The 24,195-nt window shown below is 41.2% G+C and overlaps 1 protein-coding gene across 4 annotated transcripts in view; it reads right to left on the bottom strand.

Annotated features, from left to right (window-relative positions):
- Positions 1 to 24,195, bottom strand: part of LOC144600173 (E3 ubiquitin-protein ligase RNF130-like) — an 83,391-nt gene that overhangs the window by 48,624 nt on the left and 10,572 nt on the right. For all 4 annotated transcript variants that reach the window (XM_078411656.1, XM_078411653.1, XM_078411657.1 and 1 more), the window contains exons 2-3: positions 13,801 to 14,048; positions 3,501 to 3,572 (exon numbers count right to left, since the gene is read on the bottom strand). In XM_078411656.1, the coding sequence (XP_078267782.1) occupies positions 3,501 to 3,572; positions 13,801 to 14,048 (320 nt within the window). The remainder of the gene's footprint in view (positions 1 to 3,500; positions 3,573 to 13,800; positions 14,049 to 24,195) is intronic.

The raw sequence follows: 24,195 nt of genomic DNA, 5'->3' as shown, positions 1-24,195 counted from the left end.
CTTTTTATGAAAATCCTGCGAGAAAAATGACTTTGGTATTGCAAGTCGAAGTCCAGCCACTAACCCTATTTCCATCATTGTTACAATTGTCTTTATAACGCTATTTTCTATAACACAATTTCTTTGGGACTTAATTATCACATTGTAAAACAACATCTGTATGCTACTTGGGCCAACAGAGCAAAGTCAAGTCAAGTCAAGTCAATTTTATTTGTATAGCACATTTAAAAACAACCCACGTTGACCAAAGTGCTGTACATCTAATTAGGTACTAAGGAAAAAAAATGAAACATACAGTAGCACGCAAACAGTTCACAGCGCCTCCTCAATGAGCCTCAAACGCTAGGGAGTAGAAATAGGTTTTGAGCCTGGACTTAAAGGAGTCGATGGAGGGGGCAGTTCTGATGGGGAGAGGGATGCTGTTCCACAGTCTAGGAGCTGCAACCGCAAAAGCACGGTCACCCCTGAGCTTAAGCCTAGACCGCGGGATAGTGAGTAGCCCCAAGTCGGCCGACCTGAGGGACCTGGAGTTAGAGAGGGGGGTTAGAAGATTTTTGATGTAGGGGGGGGAATGTCCATTTAGGGCTTTATACGTGAATAGGAGGAGCTTGAAGTTGATTCTGTCCCATACAGGGAGCCAGTGGAGAGAAGCCAGAATCGGGGTGATGTGGTCCCTTTTACGGGTACCCGTCAGGAGTCTCGCTGCGGCGTTTTGGACCAGTTGCAGGCGGGACAGGGAAGATTGGCTGATCCCTGTGTATAGGGAATTGCAGTAGTCTAGGCGGGAGGAAATGAAAGCGTGAATGATTTTTTCTGTGTCGTCGAATTGGAGGAAAGCTTTGATTTTAGCTATGGTTCGAAGTTGGAAGAAGCTGGCTTTTACCACAGCGTTGACTTGCTTATCAAATTTTAATGCAGAGTCAAATATCATGCCGATGTTTTTGACATGCGGTTTGACTAGGCAGGATAGACTTCCAAGACTGCCTGTTATCGATTTGATGGAGTCGGGGGGGCCGAATAGGATGACCTCAGACTTGCTCTCATTTAATTGGAGGAAGTTCTGTGCCATCCAACATTTTATGTCCTCAAGGCAGTGTAAGAGGCTGTTTAAATTTGACTGGTTGTTGGGTTTCAGGGGGAGGTAAAGCTGAGTGTCATCGGCATAGCAGTGGAAAGAAATGCCGTGCCTTTGAATGATTTGGCCAAGGGGGAGCATGTATAGAGAGAAGAGAATGGGGCCTAGGATGGAGTCTTGTGGAACTCCGCAGGAGAGGCTAGCTGGAGCAGAGGAATAACTGCCTATGTTGATGGCGAAACTCCTATCTTTGAGGTACGAAGCGAACCAGCTCAGGGCAGTGCCATCAATGCCAACCGCGTAGCGGAGACGGTCAATAAGGATGGTGTGGTCCACTGTATCGAATGCTGCGCTGAGGTCGAGAAGGAGCAGGATTGCACAGTCGACGGTGTCGATGGCGAGATGCAGGTCGTTGTGTACCTTCAACAAGGCAGACTCTGTGCTGTGGTGGGCTCTGAAACCTGACTGGAAACTTTCCAGGATGGTGTATTGGTGCAGGTAGGGCACTAATTGGTGTAGAATTGCCTTTTCAAGGACTTTTGACAGGAATGGCAGTTTGGAAATGGGTCTGTAGTTGCTAGGCAAGGTGGGGTCTAGGTTAGGTTTTTTCAGTAGGGGCTGGACCACCGCGCGCTTGAAACTAGTTGGAACAGTGCCAGTGGCCAGAGAACTGTTGATAATAGAGAGGATGCTGGGACCGGCTATTGCAATGACATCCTTCAGAAGGGCAGTGGGGGCAGGATCAAGGGGGCAGGTTGCAGGTTTCATAGCGGAGACAAGCTTTGCAAGGGAGGATAGAGTGACGGGTTGGAAGCAGTCCAATTTAGATGAACAGACTAGTGAGACAGCTAGGTCACGGGTGGGAGGGGAAATGTTCATTCTAATGTTCTCAACTTCGTTGGTGAAAAATTTAGCGAATTCTTCGCACTTAGCAGGGGACCCAACTAAGCTGGTACTGGGGGCGGGACATATGACAGAGGTAATTGTTCTAAATAGGACCTTGGAGTTATGAGAGTTTTTGGAAATAAGGTCGGAGAAGTATTGTGCTCTAGCAGACTTTACTGCTTCCTGGTATTTGAGAAGATTGTTTCTCAGAATTTCGAAGGAAATTTGAAGCTTGTCACATTTCCACCTCCTTTCTGATTTTCTGCACTCCCTTCTTAGGGCTTTGGTGGTGTCATTGAGCCACGGCCGACCTTTGGGCTTAGGCTTTTTCATTTTAAGGGGAGCGATAGAATCCAGGATGGAAGAGCAAGTGATATTAAATAAAGAGGCAAGATCTTCAGTGCTGAGATGGGGGGAGAGGCCTCAATAGTGCAGATGTTGGGGGCAGCTGTGAGAGCCTCGGAGAATTTACAGGCAGTCAATGAATTTATGTCGCGGGAGTAGCGAACAGGGAGATGAGATTTTGCGGGAGATAAAGGCAGAGATGCGTCAAAAATGATAGCGCTGTGGTCCGATAGACAGGCTTCAGTAGTTTCAATGTTGTTGGGAATCCGGACGATAACACTAGGTCGAGAGTATGGCCTAACTTGTGAGTGGGTCCCGTGGTGTGAAGAGTCAGATTGAAGGACTCAACCAGGTGCATAAATTCACTCACAAGAGGCTTAGTGGGACAGCAAACATGAATATTAAAGTCACCAAGAATCATGATCCGGTCAAATTTGGGCAAAATGCTAGAAATCAGATCAGCAAATTGGGTGATGAAGTCCTTATGCATTTTTGGTGGGCGATACACAAGAACAATTAAGAGGGGATAGGCTAGGCCTACTTTAATTAGTTGCACCTCGAAACTGGAGAAATGATCAGCGTTCAGGAGGCGGCAGTTGAAATGTTTCTTAAACACAGTGGCTAAGCCCCCACCGCGTCCGGAGAGCCTAGGCGAGGTGAAAAAGTTACAGTCATCAGGACAGAGTTCCACGAGTGGAGCAAGCTCACCAGGGTTAAGCCAGGATTCTGTGAGCAGTAAGAAGTCCAATCCACGGGTGGTGAAGAAGTCGTTGAGGATGAAGGTCTTGTTCTGTAGGGATCTTGCGTTGATCAGGGCCACTTTAGCAGGGACAGCAGGGACAGCAGGTGAGCTTTGGTCTGGTAGCGGCTCCCACGCCAGCGGGCGGAGGTTCAGGGAGACCACGCCGCTGCGCTTCACAGATGGCCTTGCTAGGAGCCCACGTGCTGGCAGTCCAGGGACCGGGATGATCGGTCGAAGAGCAGCATACCTGAGCTCGAGGGAGCGCCGGTGGATGGGGCAGTAAGGTCGACCAGGTCCGACTTCGCAGCGCTGGGCGAGGTAGGCCGCTGTTGGATGAGCGCGGGCGAGGTTTTTTAAAAGTGGCATGAGGTATTGAGCCTCGGCTTAGTACAACATAACTGAAACAAAAAAACAATTCAGCAACAGAAGTTGAGTATCAATATCACTTCTTACCTTATCATCCCTTTTAACTGTTCTTGTGGCTAGCTTCCTGATAGCTTTATTGGCAACATTTCCCAGTTGACGCTAGATTCATACAAGAGAGAAAATTAGTATTAAAATCATGTTTAATTTGAAAGAGTCAACATTTCTAATTATTATTTTCTACTGATACAAGCTGTGCTGAGTTGAAACAGCCAATCTTCATCAGGAAGGCATTACAGGTCCTACAACCTACCAGCCCTTTAGTTGGACAGAAGGCAATAGAATAGGACTCCTGTTCACCTCTGTTTGCAGCAGACACTGCTTAGTTGTGAAGCCCTTCATAAGGTGAAAATTTTAATTATACCTAGTAACTAATTGCAGGAAAGAGAAATTTTTAAAAATGGCTATCATTTCCAGATCAATAACATACTTGAATCTTATTTCCTTTTAGAATCTTTACGGAGGGAGAAAAAACACAAAGTCCTAGGGTAGGCCGATGGACAGGAACATTTACAGAGAAGTTAGTTGGCAGTGCTGAGGTGATAGGACAGTGATGATGGAGGCTGGAGGAGGAAAGCCAATGAACCGAAGTTGTGGCTACCTAACTCAGCAGACATATCTGCAACTTCCATTCCATCATAACATTTAAACTGCAATTTTGCTCAGATTAAGTATGAATCATTCTCCGAAATTAAAAGGTACAAAGTTACAAACAATATCTGAAATCTTATATTAATCATATGCTTTTATAAAATATTGTGTCACACATATAAGTGTACATTTATATACATACACACACTGCATGCACAAAAAAACAGTACTGCACCACATTTAATGTATTAACCATATAACCATATAACCATATAACAACTACAGCACGGAGACTTTTCCAGAATGGTACATGGATATAGTGATGATTTAGTTCCCCTAACTCCTGGAAGAAACTTTTGAGAACAGACTTGGTGATGTCACATCACCAAATGGACAGACTAGAGCTGTTCCATACCATAAAGGGCATTATAGCTTTTCAGCACTGTGATTAAGTATCAGTCCAGATAATAAAATGCAACCACAATAAAGATTAAATTACCAAAACTTCTGAACTGAAGCAAGTAATCAACCCCATCATGGTTGCTTGCTTCTGTTCCTGCTCCTTATAGTTTATTTGTTCGAGTTAGCTTACTTACAGGTCACTTTTCATTTGGCATAATACTAAAAATTGAATATTTTTAGACTCACTTTAATTAAATCTCTTGATTTTTTAAAATTATTATTCACTTTCAGCTGAGGAATGAGTGATCTGCAAATTGCTCTTTGATGCAAAATCTGCTCCAACTTATCCAGCAAAGAAGGCACTTAGAAGGAAAGAATATGTAATGAGCATATTTTTACTTCCTGTAACTCAAGCTAATTCTAGACCACAACCAATACTATTTTGCAGTAGGGCCAATAAATGGCATGCTGTGAAGCTATCTGCAGGATTTGCTTTTTAATCTGAACAGTTGTCTAACTACATAATAAATTCTACTTCACATCTATCTACCACTGAGTTCCTGCAGTCAAGCTAATAAGCACCCCAATGCCCACGCTCTCCAATATACTGCTATCCAATATCAGTTCCTCTTGCATCACAGAACAGGATATATGCCATAACTAGGATACTTCCTGGTTGCTGCAACACAATCACGCTACAAATATCACGCTACGGTCAGTCTGTTTCCTTCTAGGGAATAATATTGGTATAAATTGTGGTGTTTTCATATTCTTTTATTTTCTATCTTGCATGGATCTTGGCCTACTTAAATGAATATAGATTTAAACATGGAGACACAAGAGAATGAAGGTATTAGATTATGGAGTTAAAAACAAACTGCAGCTGGTCAGGCAGCATCTGCGGGGGGAAATGGACAGGCCAAAGTCAGCATGGTTTTGTGAAGGGGAGAACTTGCCTGACAAATCGGTTGGAATTCTTTGAGGAAGTAAATATCAAGATACACAAAGGAGATTCAGTGGATATTGTTTACCTGGATTTTCAGAAGGCCTTTCATGCGGTGCCACATGCGAGGCTGCTAAAGAAGATGAGAGCCCATGGTATTAAAGGGAAGATAGTAGCATGGATAGAAGGTTGGCTGGATGGCAGAAGGCAGTGGGAATAAAGGGCCTTTTTCTCTTTGGCTGCCAGTGACTAGTGGTGTTTCGCAGGGGTCAGAGTTGGGGCTGCTACGCATCACGTTGTATATCAATGATTTGGATAATGGAATTGCTGGCGTTGTGGCCAAATTTGCAGATGATTTGAAAATGGGTGGTGGAGCAGGTAATACACAGGAAGTAAGGAGTCTGCAGAAGGACTTGGACAGGTTGCGGGCAAAGAAATGCCAGATGGAATATTGCATAGTAAAGTGTGCGGTCATGCACTTTGCACTCATGCAAAGGCATAGACTATTTTCTAAATGGGGAGAGGATTCAGAAATCAAAGATGCAAAGGGACTTGGAAGTGCTAGTGCAGGATTCCCAAAAGGTTAATTTGGAAGTTGAATCGATAGTAAGGAAAACAAATGCAATGGTAGCATTTATTTCAAGCGGACTAGAATATAAAAACAGAGATGTATGTTGAGGCTTTATAAGTTGCTGGCCAGGCCACATTTGGATTTTTGTGAGCAGTTTTTTTTTTTTACAACTTCTCTTATTTACCACCGTCCGGTCTCACCATCCAAGGTTCCCTTACATTGCCATAATTGTCCCTCCTCCTCACTGGAACATACCAGTGTTGAACTCTGATCAGCTGGTTACTAAACAACTCCTACATATCAGATATGGACTTACCCAATAATAGTTGCTCCCATTTTACTCTCCTTAGCTCTAGCCTAATGATGCTGCTATTTGCCTTCCCCCAATTTATTTCCTTCCCCAAGGTCCAGATTGATTATTATTCATAACTAACTTAACTAACTTAACTAACAATGGAGTTGTGATCACTGTTCCTAAATGCTCTCCCACTGAAATGCCAGCCATCTGGCTAGGCTCGCTTCCCAATGCAAGGTTCAGTATGATCCCTTCTCTAGCTGGACTATCCACATATTATTTCAAGAAATTATTATGGATGAACCTAATGAATTCCGCTCCATCTAGGCCTCTTGCACTGTCCAAGTCAATATTGGGGAAGTTAAAGCCACCCAATACAACAACCCTGTTGCTTTTCCATTTTTCCATAATCTGCCTACTTATTTGATCACCTATCGCTTACTTATTATTGGAGGCCTATGGTATAATCCCAGCAGAGAGATTCTTACTTTTGACAATGAAGGTTATCAAAGATTACAATAGGATCTTGATCTACTGGGCCCATAGGTTAACGAATAGTATCCTCCCTTCTACCCTTGATATATTAGGATCCTTTAAAATAAAAAATGAGTAAAGAACAATACCGCATTAGAACAGGCCCTTCGGCCCACAATGTCCATGCCAAATATGCCAAATTACACTGATCTCCTCTCCCTGCACGTAATCCATATCCATCTATATCTATGTCTCTATCTAAAAGTCTCTTAAATGCCACTATTGTAACTGTCTCCACCACCATCCCTGGCAGAACATTCCAGACACATACCCCTCTGTGTAAAAACTCGTCCCGCACGTCTCCTTTAAAAATACATGGGAGAAATGACTAATGCTTAATGACATATCTGCTAATCATTCTCACTGGAATACTTGTTATTACTCAATTTAATGTCAAGCATGAACATCCATTGAGCAGCTGCATATCACCGCGGACAGGAAAACCATTATTTTTTTCCGTGTTGCGCACACCAATATTTCACACACTAATATTTAATATTTCACACATTAATTTCTCACTAAGATAAATGTATTCAAGATATAGCTCAGAGCTAATGGAATCAAGGGATATGGGGAGAAAGCAGGGAAGGGGTACTGATTTTGGATGATCAGCCATGATTATATTAAATGGCGGTGCTGGTTCAAAGGGCCGAATGGCCTACTGACCTATTTTCAAAGTTTCTATGTTTCTAAATCTCTCACTGTGATGGAGCAGAATGATTGACAATTTACTGCAGGTATATTTAAATTGCACTAGCTTTCAAACAACTGGCTGAAAAAAGATCAAACATAATGTGCAGAGATAACACTAATATATATCTCTTTAATTATGCAATTGTATTGCAAGAACCCAATCTGCATAATGACTGATGAAGGAAGCTTCTTATGAAAATGGAAAAATTAAAGTCAGATTAAAATGACAAAATTGAAATAGCCAACTTCAAGCAGAAATTATACTCGAGGAAGATGGTAACTGCTATCGTATTTCAAATATAAATATGGCAAGAAATTATGTAAAATCCAACACCATCAAGATTACAATAAATGTGCAGCCATTCTCCCTCCAACCCATGAGAGTTTATTCGTCTGGGCAGACCATATTCTAGACAAGTAGTCTAGAATATGTTTACTGAGCAGTGCAGCTTTCTCACATGTTTCTTTTAAGCTGCTACGTAGTTAGATAGTATGCGTGGAAATGTCTATGAACCTTCTCGTTTCAACTTCTTGAAAAAGAAAAGATGTGAATACGATTGCTGAGGGAGGAATGAATATGGGGAAAAGTTCATAAGTTATGGGAGCAGAATTAGGCCATTTGGCCCATCCACTCTACTCCACCATTCAATCATGGCGGACCCATCTTTCCCTCTCAAACCCATTCCCCTGCCTTCTCCCCATGTCCCTGATTATGGAAAAGATAAACAGACTTCAAATAAGTTATCCATTGTATCTTGACCGATACACAACTGTCATTTAGTTCCATTAAAGCTTCACAATTCAACTGTGTTTCAGCTTGAAAACCCACTTAATTTAATAATATACTTATTTTGCAGCACTATAAGTTCAGCAATAATGAGTTCAGCAATAAGGCCTCTGCCTCAGGAAACAAAATGCCCCCCTCTGTACCCAAATAAATCATTGACATATCAGTTACTTTAATGCACAACCTTTGAAGAGATTCAGTTCCTGGAAAAAAAAAGCTTTTTTGAATGACAACTGTGTTCCCTTATGGATTATGGATGCTGGAAATCTGACAACAGATGGAACATGCAAGAAACACTGTTGTTCCTTTGTAAGGGCAATAGGTATAATCCAGCAAATTTAAAGTCCAGTGAGTTTTCCTCAATGTAGAGAAATTATTGGAGATTATTTGGGATAGGATTTACTCACATCTGCAAAAACCTGGACCTATTTGGAAGAGTCAACATAGGGTAATCATATCTTGTGCCATTTGTGACATTAATTCAGATTGCTACCATGCCACAGCAAGTGGAGTAATTTGAACATGGCCTTGGGGAAAGATGGGTATGGATTAAGAAAGTGGTGATACAAATACTGTAAAGAGGAAAAAAGGCTGGAGGAGGTTACATGTCTGTTAATTTGACCTGTGTCTGGAATTCTGCTTCATCATTCCTCTTTATTGATCATGTTTGAGATTTGTGTCCTTTGAAAATTATACCTTGTCACCTAGGTCCCAGTCAAAATGGATAGTAGTTCTAGTTCCCAGGGGTCACCATTGCACTTCTATTTAACATAAAAACAACCATTTAACATTATTCTGATTCTATCATCCATTTTGTCATTAATTTCTCATAACAAACCTCCTTCATTCCTCCTTGCTTCTCCACTTTCACCAATATTAAAACTTGCTTCATCTCCATTTATTCCCCATTCATAGAAAATAATTGTTACAGCAAAAAATGCTATTCCATCCACCGTCAGAGCAATAACATCCCTGTTTTCTTTCTAACTGCTATTTTAAAGCACTGATTGATTCTGTGGTGTTAGCTTTGTTTCTCTCTTCACTACTGCTGCTTGCACAGCCAAGTGTTTCTTGCATTTTTCATCTGTTGTCAGATTTCCAGCATCCATAATAGATCATAGAACAGCACAGCAAAAAAAAAGGAGAGCAGCTGGAAGAACTCAGCAGGTCAAGTCACATCTCCAGAGAGAAATAGACAGTCGATGTTTTGGGTCGAGATCCTTCATCTGGACTGAAAGAGCAGAGGTACAGAAGCTACTATAAAGCGGTCAGAGGAAAAGTGGGGCAAAAGTTAGCAAGTTACAGAGAGAAAAAAGTGCTGGAGTAACTGAGTGGGTTAGGCAGCATCACTGGAGAACATGGATAGGTGACATTTTGGGTCGGGACCCTTCTTCAGACTGTTTTGAAGAAGGGTCCCGACCTGAAACATTATCTATCCATGATGGTGCAGAGATGGTGCATGATGTACAGAGTTACTCCAGCACTTTGTGCCTTTTTTTGTAAACTAGCATTTGCTGTTCCTTGTACACGTGAGGATGGGATTGACAGGCAGATAACAGTCAGGTGGGAGAAGAAAGGGTAGCTATGGCAACAGAGGAGTACACCACATGAAGAGGCCCTTTGGCTCAATATGTCTGTGCCAACCATGATGCCAATCTAACTAAACCCATACGCCTGGTAGAAAGAGGAAGAACAAGGAAAACAATTCTGTTTCTCCCATCACCATCAAACCTTTTATTGCTTTGTAGCCATGGCAACCTACTCACGGGGTAGCTGGATGATGCCTTGGCGAACAAACACAATGCAATTAACAATGCATTAGGATATGTACTTGAAAGCTCAAGACAGAACCATTAGCACCACAAAAACATCTGTCAAGTTGAAAACAACAGAACCTAGACGTTTGAACACAATGTACTGACTAAATTGAAAAGATGATTATTATTCTGTTCTTCTATCATGCCTTGCTGGTAGACTGAAGGTGACTAAAGGAGCAGAGCAAACCTAAGCTAACAAGCTGCGCATTCTCGTGAAATCACCTCTATAATCAGTATAGTCAAATAAAACACTAAGCGGTCATTTAAAGCCTCAGCATGCCATAAACAAGTCAAACACCAGTGATGTCTCAGTACTTAAAATATTTATGAATTATGCACCTTGCCACATAAATTTTTCATGTTGTTTATTTTAAACTAATATGACAAAATAAGTCTCTGAAATAGATATTAAAAACTACATTCTACCCAATATTTCAATTTTTAAAGTTTTGTCTTTTAAAATTGCAGATGTCATTTTACAGATGTCATTAAAACACACACCAACGATTAAAATTTTCACATCAGAACTTTAAATAGAATTTTACATTGATTTTTACTGTCAATCATTTTGAATTGTGACAGATAAATCAAAACTAAAACACATATACATAAATCGATCAAAATAGAAAATTGCACTTAATTTGCCAGTTAGAGAACTTGGGCTTTAGAACCAGGAAATCAAAGGATCCCAGAAATGTAACAACAAAGACAAAAGCCATTCAACCTATCAATGGTTTGCTGACTTTTTATAATAGCAATCTAATTTGTCAGAGTCCTAAGCACATTACATGTATCCCCTCATTCTTTATATAATCAGATTTATTAAGTACAGAAGCAGGTCCTTCGGCCACCATGACTGTGCTGACCATCAATACTTATCTCAACCAATCCCATCTACCAACAGCCTTCTCCACACTGGGGATTTAAATTTGTCTCAATACTTAGTATTGGTATTAGTTTATTATTGCCACATTTACCAAGATACTATAAACAGTGGTACAGTGTTTTGAGTTCTATCCAGCCAAACCCGACTGGATTTGAAGGGGGGGAGGGGAAGGTGGGGGGGGGGGGGGAAAGGTGGGGGGGGGAAGGTGGGGGGGGGGAGGTGGGGGGGGGAAGGTGGGGGTGGGGGAAGGTGGGGGTGGGGGAAGGTGGGGGTGGGGGAAGGTGGGGGGCGGAAGGTGGGGGGGGGAGAGGTGAGGGTGCTGCACCAATGCAGGAGATGTTTGGACCCAACGGGTCCACTTGGTCTAGTATAGTCTTAAATCATTGTGTTGTTTATTACGGTTTCTACCAAGTACAATGTTTATATAGCTGTTGTGCTGCTGCAAGTATGAATTTCATTGTTCTGCTTTTGGACATATATCAAGGAAATTCCCTTGACTAATTCTGTTAGGTGCCACAAAAGAGATTATTGCACAGGATAAGAAAACTAAACAGGGTTTGAGTGTGGACAGGAGCATAGGTAACTAAGAGGAAATTGAGAATGAAGCTAAATGGATCATTTTTGAATGGTCAATCAAAAAACAGTTAGGCAGCACCCATATCAGTGCTCAGCTTTAACATTCAATAAAACACTAAGTGCTGGAGTAACACAGGTGGTCAGGTCACGTAACTGAAGCCATGAAGAGACATCGTTTTGGGTATCTTTCTTCAGACATTCTACATTATTGACTTGAGCGAAGCAACCAAGTGCACTTCTGGTAAAATTTGTTGATGTTAAAAATAAGCATGTTGTTAGATATTAGGACATAAACATCCTGCAAAGAGATTTGGATGAGTGGACAAGAAGTTGGCAGATGGAATGTAATTATCCACTTTTTAACAAAGAATAGAATTTAAAAAAATTTAAATAGAGACTACAAAATGCTGCAAATGAAAGGGATGAGACAGTTATCGAGCATTAAGCACAAGGGTAATTTGAAAGGCTAATTGCACATTATCACAAGGGGTGTGGTGTATAAAAGGAAGTGAATTTTGACACAACTTGTAATGTTAGAAGCTATGTTTTGTCCTTCTGTATTCCCTTTTCACAAGAGTCTAATGAAGGGTCTTGGACCAGATTTGTCCTTCTACAGATGCTGACTGACGAGCTGAGTGTTTCCAGCATTTGCTATTTTTATTTCCAATTTCCAGCATCTGCAGCTTTTTTTTGATGATCCTCTCCCTCAAGGTTTGCTGCCCCATCAACACAAAAAGACCCAGCAATATGCGACACATTTGGATTTGATTGCTTATAAATCTTTGGGCTTAGGTTTAGTTTGGAGATACAGCACGGAAACATGCCCTTCGGCCCACCGAGTCCTCACAGCCAACGATCACCCGTTCACACTACTTCTATGTAGTCCCAGGTTCCCATTGACCACCTACACATAAGGGGAAATTAACCCTATGTGGGAGGAAACTGGAACAACCGGAGGAAACTTAGTTGGTCACCGTGAGAATGTGCAAACTGCACAGACAGCACCCAAAGTCAGTATCGAACCCGGGTCTCTGGCATGTGAGGCAGCAGCTCCAACAGCTGTGTCACTGTGTTGCTTATAACAGGGATTATCTGTTATTCATCATCCGGAAAGTACTGAGCAGGTTGAATTGGTTCAGGCAGTTTCTTTATAAATCCACCAAGGTTCTGTACCTTATCATTCCGAGCATTGTACAGTTCTGTGCCCAGAATGCTGCAAATCATTAAAATCTTCCCTGAATCCTCCTTATTTTACAATTTGAAAATCACAATGATTTCAATTTGACAGATCCTTCTCTTGTGATTGTACCTTCTTAATCCTGTTTCTCATCTCAAGACCATAAACTGTCCAATATGGGAATGGCTGATGTCCAACTATTAGCACAAGAAATATGTACTTTAAGGGATATATTTTAAGTGTTGTCTTGAAAGGAAAATGGAGATGAAAAGGTCTGAAATTAAATTATTTGGATTCAATGCTCTTGAATTTATGATCTATGTGGTTGATACCACAGTGGCTAATGGTGAGCAAAGCACTAGAATCAGAGGAGATGCAGGAAACCAGATTGGAAGGATTAAAAGCGTTTGTTCTCTTTTAATACAAAATTTAACATCAATGGATTCTGTGAAAGGCAGGAATATTACTTGAAACTCTTGGAGATGTCGGCAAAGAACTTTGAGGAAAGATTAGCAGAAATAAAAAACAGAAAATGGAGAATACTGGAGAATTGAACAGGTAAACTCAAAAAAATTACAATAAATATAAAGTGCAACTTAAAATGTCAATCCCCATCATTCTATATTCTTCCTTCAGTATCAACTGTATTTTTCATGATTTTCCTTTGTTCAATTTTAACTAAACACCCTTTCCAGAATGCTTCAAAGCGTTTCTTTAAAACGTTGAAGTGTAATCCATTGCTTCTGATAAACATGCTTTAAATGTGCATATCCAGTCTGTTTCGTCTTTTCAGGCCTTCCATTCCATTCATTCTTTAACTACAAACTACATTTCTTCCACCAGTGTTCAGCTCTTTACAATTTCACTTGCATTTGGCAGGTTCTACAAATGATTAAACTCCTGAAAATATTAAAAACCATGTTCAAAATATACAATTATTCACTTTGCAGAACCAGTCATTTCAGAGTTTACAATCTACAATCATACTTAACACTTGCAGCAGATCACATCTCTGTAAATCTAAAACAAATAAATATTTTAAATAACAAGTTACTGACCTGATTCCGCCCACGTAGGTTTGCATATCTGAATTTCTGGATGAAATAAAAGATCAGCCACGTCAGTGAAATGATCATCAGTACAATAAATGATATGGAAACGAAGACCAGGGAGCCACGGCTATACTTTGGAGAATGTGATGATCCAACTGCAATGGACATCAACACAGTGAGGTTTCTTTCCATATAGCTCAGAATCTCACGACCTCTCCGCTCAGAAATGATGATGGCAACTATGTCACCAGTTCCTGAAAGAAACAGAAATAATGCACTTAATCGCCAGAGATTAACAGATTCAAAATCTCAAAATTGTTTGAAGATTGGGTATTTTAGCTACTTTTGCATCCCCATTTCCTCCCACAATCATCAGACCTCGTGGAAGTTTACAAAAATAACTAATTAGAGACAAATTTGAGTAGGGATGGAGAGAGTTGGTGGTGGGGGCAAAGCCTGGCAAGTGATAGGTGGATACAGATGAGGGGTGTTTTTGATTGGCAGGTGGTTGGACAAAGGCCAAGGGGTGAAAAGACAAATAAGTGTGAGATAAGGGGAGAAGATGCATAAATGTGAAGCCCAAGGAAGGAAGATAAGAAGACGATAGAATAGGTGTGAAATGTGAAATGTGGAGGGGGGGGGACATCTCCCTTTCCTCTTCCCAGTGCCCAACCCGTATGTGCACCCATTTCTCCCTTTCCCCATGCTCCCCATCTCCTTCCACCTATGTTCCTTCCTCTGGTTTCACATTTCATACCTATTCACTTATCTCATACTTGTATTTGTCCAATCATCTACCAAATAAAAATAATCCCTCACATACATCCACCCCTCCCTCTTCTCTCCATCACCCACCCCTCCCCTCCCGCCCACTAATCAGTCTGGAGAAGGGTCCTGACCTGAAATGTCACCTATCCATATTCTCCAGAGATGTTGCCTGACCCGTTAAGTTACTCCAGCACATAGTGTCGCCATCTTTGGTATAAATCAGCATCCGTAGTTCCTTTTTATTACATTTTATCACTTGCCAGTCTTTGCCCCAGCCCCACCTCTTACAGCTTTCTCCTCTTTACTACAATCAGTCTGAAGGGTCCCGACCCAAAAATGTCTGCCTAACCGGTTGTGTTACTCTAGTACAGGGGTGTCAAACTACCGGCCCGCAGGCCGCATCCGGGATCCAATCCGGCCCAGGGGGAAAAAAAGTATATTTGCGACTATTTATTATGTATCTGTACGGCAGGCGCTCTCTCTCCCTCGCCGCTCTCTCTCCCGGACAGGCCATGCGGTGACGTGGGCGGGAAGGGGCTGGCGCTGGGGAAGGTGGGGAGTGTCAGCATTGTTGTGGACACCGGGAAGCTGCCGCAACCATGTACCTGAGACCCAGGTGAGTGCGTGGATAGAGGCTGGTGGGAAGTCGCCGCACTGTGAATAGGGCCGTAGCCAGCGATCCAAAATCTGAGCTGCTCTCCAGGGTGGGGGCTCTGGGTTTGGGTTACGGTTAGGTAGGATGTGAAGACATGCTGGTAGTTATGCAGAAATAGGGAAGGGAAGGGAGAGGGCAGGTGAGGGTAGAGAGGGACCCGAGATGTGCGGGGAGAGGATGTGATGGGAAGGAAGAAAGACATAAGGAAAAGGATGGGAACGGGGCCTTCAGGTGAGATGATGGACAGACCATCTTTCACCATGCCAGGTAGCTGCTGTTTGGCTGTTCACCACCCAGCCAGCCCATTGTGGGCAAAACATAAACACTGTAGGATGACTATAAGATGGGGGAACAGAATTAGGCCATTTAGCCCATCAAGTCTACTTTGCCATTCAACCATGGGTGATCTATTTTCTGTCTCAACCACATTCTATTGTCTTCTTTCTCTCTGTAATCTAATCAAGACCTATCAATCTCTGCCTCAAAAATACCCAATGTCTTGGCCTCCACCGCTGTCTGTAGCAATGAATTCCACAGATTCACCAGCCATTCCTCCTCATCTCCATTTTGAACGTATGACCTTTTATTCTGATGTTGTGACCTCTGGTCCTAGACTATCCTATTACTGGAAAGATTATTTCCACATCCACTCTATCTAGGGCCGAGATACCAATCATAAAAGTAATGCTTGCCAGACAATCTTCTTCAAAAGAAACGAAATTGGTAAAGTGAAACACTTTGTAGTTATAGCAGAGACTGAGATACATGAGAGCAGGTTGAAAAAACGAAGGCAACAAAAGCTGTGGGAGCACATGCGTGTGCGTTCACACGTGCACAACTGATCCAGCCCGCATGAAATCGCATTTTGCCCATTCCGGCCGTGATCCAAAATAAATTTGACACCCCTGGTCTAGCACTTTATGTTATATTTTGTAAGTCAGCATCTGCAGTTCCGTGTGTCCATATATGTTGGAGAACACATGAAGGGCAAGATGGCTTGGTCGTATCTACGCCTCCTGTGATAGAGCATTCTGTCCTCGTTCTCTGTGACCTTATTAATTTAATGATCCAAACATTTACCTAAGAATTAAGAAAACAGGATCGGGAGTTGGACCACTTTGTCCTCAAGCCCACCCCACCACTCAATATAATGGCTGATCTGCCCAGGCTTCATCTCGTTTTATGAGTACGGACAAGTCTGGACCTTAGGGGAAAGTGTTAAATTGGAGTTGGGCAAATGACAATGTTATTAGATAGGAGCCAAGGAAAGTAAATTGGTAGCAGCTGTTATTTGGCAAGTCCATAAGCAGACAAATGTTCCTGCCACATTTAAACAGATAAAATTCATAAAATGTGTTCAATTTTGAATTTGAATACGAATGCTTTAAGCAGAGCCCGCATAAATCCAATCTCTCCTTTAAGTTCAAACCTTCCAGACCCAGTATAATACTTTTTAAAAATCATTTAAGAAAACGTAGGTAGACGTGATGAAAAGGTGAACATTTAAAATGTCAGCTGAAACTGTAACCACAGCCAAAATATATGGATGGAAAGAAAATGTCCTAACATGTCACCTTTAAAAATGCATGAAGAGAAGTTAAAAAACAAATTCATGCAGTCCTCTCATTATATGAGGGTTTCATGGCCGAGAACCATTAGTTTTCTGCAACTACACAAATTGTATTCCTCAACATACAATTGCTATAATTCTTTCATTACTGAATAATCATCTTAATACTATCAATAATTACACTAATGGGATATACTGTATCTAGACATAGGTTAATGCCATGAAACTTTATCATTAGTTTAAAATGCTTTAGAAATATATGGAAGAATTTACACAAAATTGAATATTCATAGACAGGTATTTTTAATCCAGGGTTCCCGTGTATAATTACAATGAACAAATTTATAAATTAAATGAGGGAATAAATCCCAGGTCGAAACAAATGCATTGCCAGATGTTAAAATATATGGTTTAGCCAACCAAGGATCAATTTGTTTAGTATGGTAAAAAGGCAAATAAATGTTTGTTCAACAATGTTTAAAAACCCCCACACAATTACAGAAAATGTAATAAAGAGTAAATGAAAGATTTCACAAATTAAGTTTGTGCATGAGCAATCTTTTTAATTGCCTTGAAGCAATAAACAAAACTTTGAGGGAAAAACAATAGCTGTAATATTTTCACTAAAAACTTTCTGGATAGTAAAGTCATAACCACGAATGGAGCATAGGGAACCAGGAATAGATAGAAGAATGGTTCAGATTAGTTTATTGTCATGTACACTAGAGTGTAATGAAATTCCTTGTTCACATGTAGCTCATAACAGTACACATATAATAATGATAAAAACGACAATAAATACAAGTACAATGAGTGCAATACGACAGAATTATGCAATTGTCCTGCTTCTTGCAAAGCAAAAGAGGGCAATTATAATAGTTCAATGTTTTTTTTTATTGTCACATGTTCAGACATACAATGAAATTCTTCTTCGTATACAGTTCAGTAAAATAATGCCATACCTAAACACAATCATCAATTAGTACATAGTGTAAAGAAATAGCCCACTGAGACTGTGTGCAAGGGTTGCCAGGTTTTGGCATAATTTTCAAAGTCCAGTCCAGTCTGCGCACTCGGTCTTCTGGAGCGGCACCCAATCCAGGTAAGCCCCAGGCTGCTGCCTGGCTTCTAGCCGTCGCCTCTGTCCGGATCATCTGGGGAACCGTCGTCCCTATCTTCACCCAGCCACATTCAGCCGTTGTGTCCCAAGGGCACCTCCCGCAGCCGACCTTGAGGGTGTGGAAGGCAAGACCACAATTCACTCTCTTACCAACCCTTGCTCCCGCTGGTTCCCTCCACCCTCCTTTCCGATTCTCCAGTCTTTGGGACTGGCAGGAGCTGGGAACGGCGGTTTTCCTCCATGTGCCGTGGGTCCTTTCAACCGGCCATTACAGAATAAGGTCTAGTTAAGATTAAGAGTATGTGACAGCATCTCAAGGAGGGAGTGTTAAAGAGGTGATTAGTTCAGGAGTCTGAAAGCAGTGGAGAAGCAACTATACTTAAGTCTGGACAAACTCACTTTCACATTCCTGTACCTTTGCCCAGAAGATAGAAGAGGGAAAAGTGAATGGCCAGATTTCCTTGATACAACTTTGTCTTCCTAATGCAACACAATGTGAAGATGGATCGGATGGAAGGGAGAGGCGAGCTTGTGATAGATGGGGCTGTATTCACCTCTCTGCAGGTTCAGACAAGAGCAGAGCAGTTGCCACACCAGGCTGAGGTCTATCCCATTAAAGCACGATGATGTGGGACATATCTACAAGCTCCAACAGGAATTGTAGAAATACATCTATCGTGATCAAAAAGTCACATCTCTCTTCCTGGCTTAAACATAATATCTTTAACACATCCTGACCAGAAACAATTAAACACAATCAAGCTGTCAAGTTAGTAGTCACCACACAGTTCGATAACTGAGACAGAGAAACATTTCTGCACAAGAGATAAACAAATTTAAGCTAACTTTTAACAAAACACTGAGCAGGCATCAGTTTGAGCACTGTCTGCATTTCAATGCTACACTTGCATCCAGTATCCTTTTGACAAATTTTCTGAAGAAATACATCAGAATGGTACCCGTGATGACAGAATCAAGTTACATGTAGTTGTAGCTGTAGTTATTTCCCTTGCAGCATTGGAAAAGGTATAGTTTGAAAGATATCCTCAAAATAATGAGGTTTGATAAGAGCAAACAGGTTGAAACTGTTTTAATACAGAAAGATCTGTAACCAGAAAACATTTGTGCAAAAGAACAGACACAGGGGGATAATAAATTTACATATCCAGTCATATGGTTATGGAAAATAGACACAAAAAGCTGGAGTAACTCAGCAGGATAGGCAGCATCTCTGGAGAGAAGGACTCAAGTCTGAAGAAGGGTCTCGATCCGAAATGTCACCCATTCCTTCTCTCCAGAGATGCTGCTGTCCCACTGAGTTACTCCAGCTTTTTGTGTCTATCCTCGGTTTAAACCAGCATCTGCAGTTCCTTTCTGCACATATGGTTATGGAATCCAGTTACATACTTACCTATTTACTAATTAATTGAAGGTGGGAATAACTGGCAAGACCAACAACTTTAGAGAAAACCTTTGAAAACATGTGGCCATAGATTCATAAACAACTTCTTATCTGCTATTCTAAGACTACAGCACGGAATTCTCGTATGGTAGGAATGAATTCCGGTCTCCTAAATCTACCTGATTGGAGCCCTTTTATAAAGCTGTAGCATTATATTTAGCACTGGCTTATTTTCTCTTTTGCATTACCGGACGTAGTCGTGCATGGTACAATGTTTCAGGATAGATCAAAGCAAAGTTTTACACTGTATCTCATTAGGCAATGTGACAATAATAAACCAACACAGATCATTGTCCATCTCCAATTTTCAATGAACCAGGTGGCAAGCAGAGGGCACATTGCTACAGATCTGGATTCAACCACATTTGCTATGGATCTGGTGTCAATAGAAGTCAGATCAGGTAGGATGTCACATTTTATTAATAATCAGATGGTTTTTTATAATGTCCAGTAGTTTCACACTCATTTGTGATGTAAGCTCCCTATTCGAGGTTTATTTCAGTAACAATCACTATACTATTGTACCAAACCTCATTGCAACTGGGAATTAAATAATTACTTAAAGGAGGGAAAATGTACAGGTTAGTCAGAAAAGAGCAGGAAATATCGCGATAATTTGAAAGCTCTTTCAAACAGGTTACATTGTCATGATGCACCGAATGACCATCTTTTCTGCAGCACCATGCTACAAACTATAACACAACGAAGAGACAATGCAAGTCTCGAGGAAAATCTTTCAAGTGATAGAGTGACATGGCGCAAAATAAAATGGTTACCTGAAATCAATCATCACTTCAGGAAATTCTCAGGCCTTTATTTGGACCAATGGTTCTCAAAACCAACTAGATACCCACCCCCTCCTAAAATACCCCAAAACATTTTAATTCCCCTTCCCATTCCCACACTGACCATTCTGTCCTAGGCCTCCTCCATTATCAAATTGAGGCTAAACACAAATTGGAGGTACAGCATCTCATATTTCGCTTGGGCAGCTTACAGCCCAGTGGTATGAAAATTGATTTCTCTACTAGTAACCCTTTATTCCTTCTCTCTCCATCCCTCCCCCACCCAAGTCGCACAAGCTTCTTATTTTCACCCAGAAAACAGCTAGCAATGGCCTGTTTCCTTTATCATCAATACTTTTTTGCATATCTTTCATTCATTGTTCCATATCTCTCTACATCATCGTCTATATCTCCCGTTTTCCTTTCCCATGACTTTCAGTCTGAAGAAGGGTCTCGACCCGAAACATCACCCATTCCTTCTCTCCAGAGATGCTGCCTGTCCCGCTGAGTTTCTCTAGCATTTTGTGTCTATCTTTGATTTAAACCAGCATCTGCAGTTCCTTCCTACCCAAAATCTAGAACTGCTTTTAAGGATTTATGGGTGTCCTCAGGATTCTCAGGAGCTGAACACTTCTACGGCCAAAGCAACCAGCATACTAGGTATATATATATATATTTTTTTTAAACAAAACTTGTAACTAAATTACTTCAATGTTATTAATACTTTCTGTATTCCCTATAGTCATTGGTGCCAACCACCCAAGCTTTCTTGTGTGGGGGAGTGGTGGAATGTTCCTGATGTTATGAAACATTGTGCTCGGCAGAACTATTTTCACTTGCTACAGCAATGATATCTCCATTGTATGTCAGAGTAAGGAACATTCGTTGCTGACAATGCAATGTTCAATTCCATTCATAACCCTTCTAACAGAGAGGATAAAAGAGAGAATATAATCCACCTGACAATCATCTAAAAATGCTGAAACAGGAGTATGGGTATAAATGGTCACATCTTTGAAAGTGACAGCAGTTAATTAAACTGGGATTCACAAATAGAATCAGATTACAATTGCAGGGAAGTTTTGATTCTCTCATTTTCCTTACGACACAGAAGGTGATCACCGAGTATATCAGCTCTCAGAGCAATCCCATTAATTCCATTATCCATTTCGTCTTCAAGAATCTCTCATACACCATCAACTTTAAACGTTATTTGGGCCAATACTTGAATGTTGCATCTAAAAGATTCAGATATTACTGACCATCACTCAAGAACACAAATAACAAGCATTAATGCAGATATGGCAAGAGGAGAACTGGAATGAAATATTTTTGATGCACAGTACAGTTCACAGGTCGGAAAAATATACACTGAATTACCTGTTTATTCCCAATATACAAATACAATTTGGAAGCACAAGAATACAGCTGTTAGAATCTGGAGCAACAAACAATTTTGCTAGATGAACTCAGCAGGTCAGGAAGCAACTTTTCGGAAGTCGACGCTTCAGATTGGGACCCCTTCACCTGGACTGAAAACTACCGGAGAGGTAACCAATACGAGGTTACCTCTCCTCTACTTTTCAGTCCAGGTGAAGGGAAACCAGAGATGGGGAGGGCTTGAGCAAGCGATAGAAGGATCAGGTTAAGGGTTGATTGGCAGCTGGAGTCTGGTAGGGGAGGGTAGAATTAGAGACGAGTTGAAATAGAGATGGGAGGTGATAGGTGGAGGCAACAAAGGGCTGTAGATGATAGAATTCGATAGGCAGGTAAGGTGCAGTTTGGAACAAAATAATGGAGGTAGGTGGGAAGTTGGAAACAGCAGGAGACAAGGGAACCCAGTGGGAGGGGTGTTTGAATAATGGATACATGGAGTAGATGGGGGAGGATAAAGAAAGCGGGTTATATGGACTAGGGGGGGGGGGGGGGGGGGGGTGCGTGCGTGCGTGTGAAAACCAGAGTACATCACAAGTACAGAGAAAGGCTTCTGAAATTGGTGAATTCAATGTTCATGCCATCGGATTAAGACTATATACCTCCACAGATGCAGTCTGATTTGCTGGGATCCTCCAGTGTTGTTTGTTGCTCCATAAATAAAATATGTTTATTTATATCACATCACAGCTCAATCCGTGAAATTCAAATTAATGCAAATGCTGGAAAAATCACTTTTCTTTTTAAATCAGAAAATTTTGGTACACAGAAAGTATTGACCATTCCTCTCTCCATAGCAGCCAACTGGGCAAATCTTATCAACATTTATTCATGCAGGAGAGATTAGTTTAACTTGGTATCATACTTGGTAGCATGGACATTGTGGGCTGAAGGACCCATTTCGATGTACTCTACTATGTTCTATTTAAAATACATGTTGGCAGCATTCCATGGATAATATTCATCTTCCAACAAGATGCTTTACAGTCTGGACTCAAATCTGACTTCTACCATTTCAGGTAATCAGCACTTCCGGCATTTTTATTTCTTATTTCTGGCATCTATTCCACTTTCTTCTAGTCATTTCAGATCATTCAGCTCAAGTCACATGGGATCCATGGTGACCTTGTAAACTGGATCCAAGATTTGCCTGGTCACAGAAGACAGAAGGAAACAGTAGAGGGTAATTTTTCTGACTGGAGGTCTGTGACCAGTGGTGCGACCTCGTTTGTAAAGAAATGTTAATGATTTGGAACAAAACCCAACTGGTCAGATTACTAAAATAGACACAAAATGCTGGAGTAACTCAGCGGGACAGGCAGCATCTCTGAAGAGAAGGAATGGGTGACGTTTCGGGTCGAGACCCTTCTTCAGGCGGGTCAGATGGCTAAATTACAGGAAGAATGTGGAGGTGTTAAAGAGGAAATAAAGAGGTTCACCAAGATGCTGCCTGGATTGGTGTATTAGCTATAAGATCAGGTTTGACAAACCTCAATTGTTTTTTAGGGGTAGGTGTCTAATGGTCAGATTAGTAAATTTGCAGACATGAAAATTAGTGGTTAGCATGAAAGCTTGTCAAAGAATACAGTAGGATATTTGGGCAGAGAAATTGCAGATGGAGTTTAATCCAAACAATTGTGGGTGATGCACTTTGAGCCAAATGCAAGAGGAATGTTTACAATAGATGGCAGGACCCCTAGGAGCAGTGATGTACAAAGGGATCCTTGGGTGCTTATCCATAGTAGCTCCCTGAAAGTAGCAACACCAGTGGAGAGGATGGTAAAAAAGACATAACAACATGCTTGCCATGACAACATAACATGATACTGAATACAAAAGTTGGGAAGTCATGTTGCCGCTTTACAAAACTTTGGTTAGGTCACATTTGGAATACTTGATGCAGTTCCACTCGCCACACTGTAGGAAGAATGTGGAAGTGTTAAAGAGGAAATAAAGAGGTTCACCAAGATGCTGCCTGGATTGGTGTATTAGCTATAAGATCAGGTTTGACAAACCTCAATTGTTTTTTAGGGAGCATCAGAGACAGAGAGACAACCTGACTGAAGTAGAAAAATTACAAGAGGCATAAACAAGATAGATAGAACACATAGCACAGCTCCTTGGGCCTATAGTGCCAACTTAGATGCTAATTTAAACTAACCGCATTCCCCCAAATGGTCTGCACCCCTCCATTCCTGCCACTTCATATAAATACCTCAAACGTTCTTATGGTATCTGGTTCCACCACCTATCCTCACACTGCACTTTAGACACCTACCTCTATGCATAGAAAAACGCTTCAGAAATCCCTCTAAACTTTTCCTACCCTCGCCTTAACGCCATGTCCTCTAATATTTGACATTTCCATCCTGGGAAAAAAAGAAACTACCATTTAGCCTAACTGTGCCATACTTTTATATACTTCTATCAAATTGCTTCTCAAATACAGTGCCTTCCAAAATGTTTGGGTCAAAGACCCATTATTTATTTATTTGCCTCTGTACTCCACAATTTAAGATTTGTAATAGAAAAAAAATGACATGTGCTTAAAGTGCACATTGTCAGATTTTAATAAAGCCCATTTTTATACATTTTTGTTTCACCATG

This window comes from Rhinoraja longicauda, chromosome 14 (genome assembly GCF_053455715.1).
Source record: "Rhinoraja longicauda isolate Sanriku21f chromosome 14, sRhiLon1.1, whole genome shotgun sequence".
Taxonomy (NCBI): domain Eukaryota; kingdom Metazoa; phylum Chordata; class Chondrichthyes; order Rajiformes; family Arhynchobatidae; genus Rhinoraja; species Rhinoraja longicauda.
The sequence above is the reverse complement of the archived record's forward strand: the minus strand, read 5'-3'. Positions and strand labels throughout refer to the sequence as shown.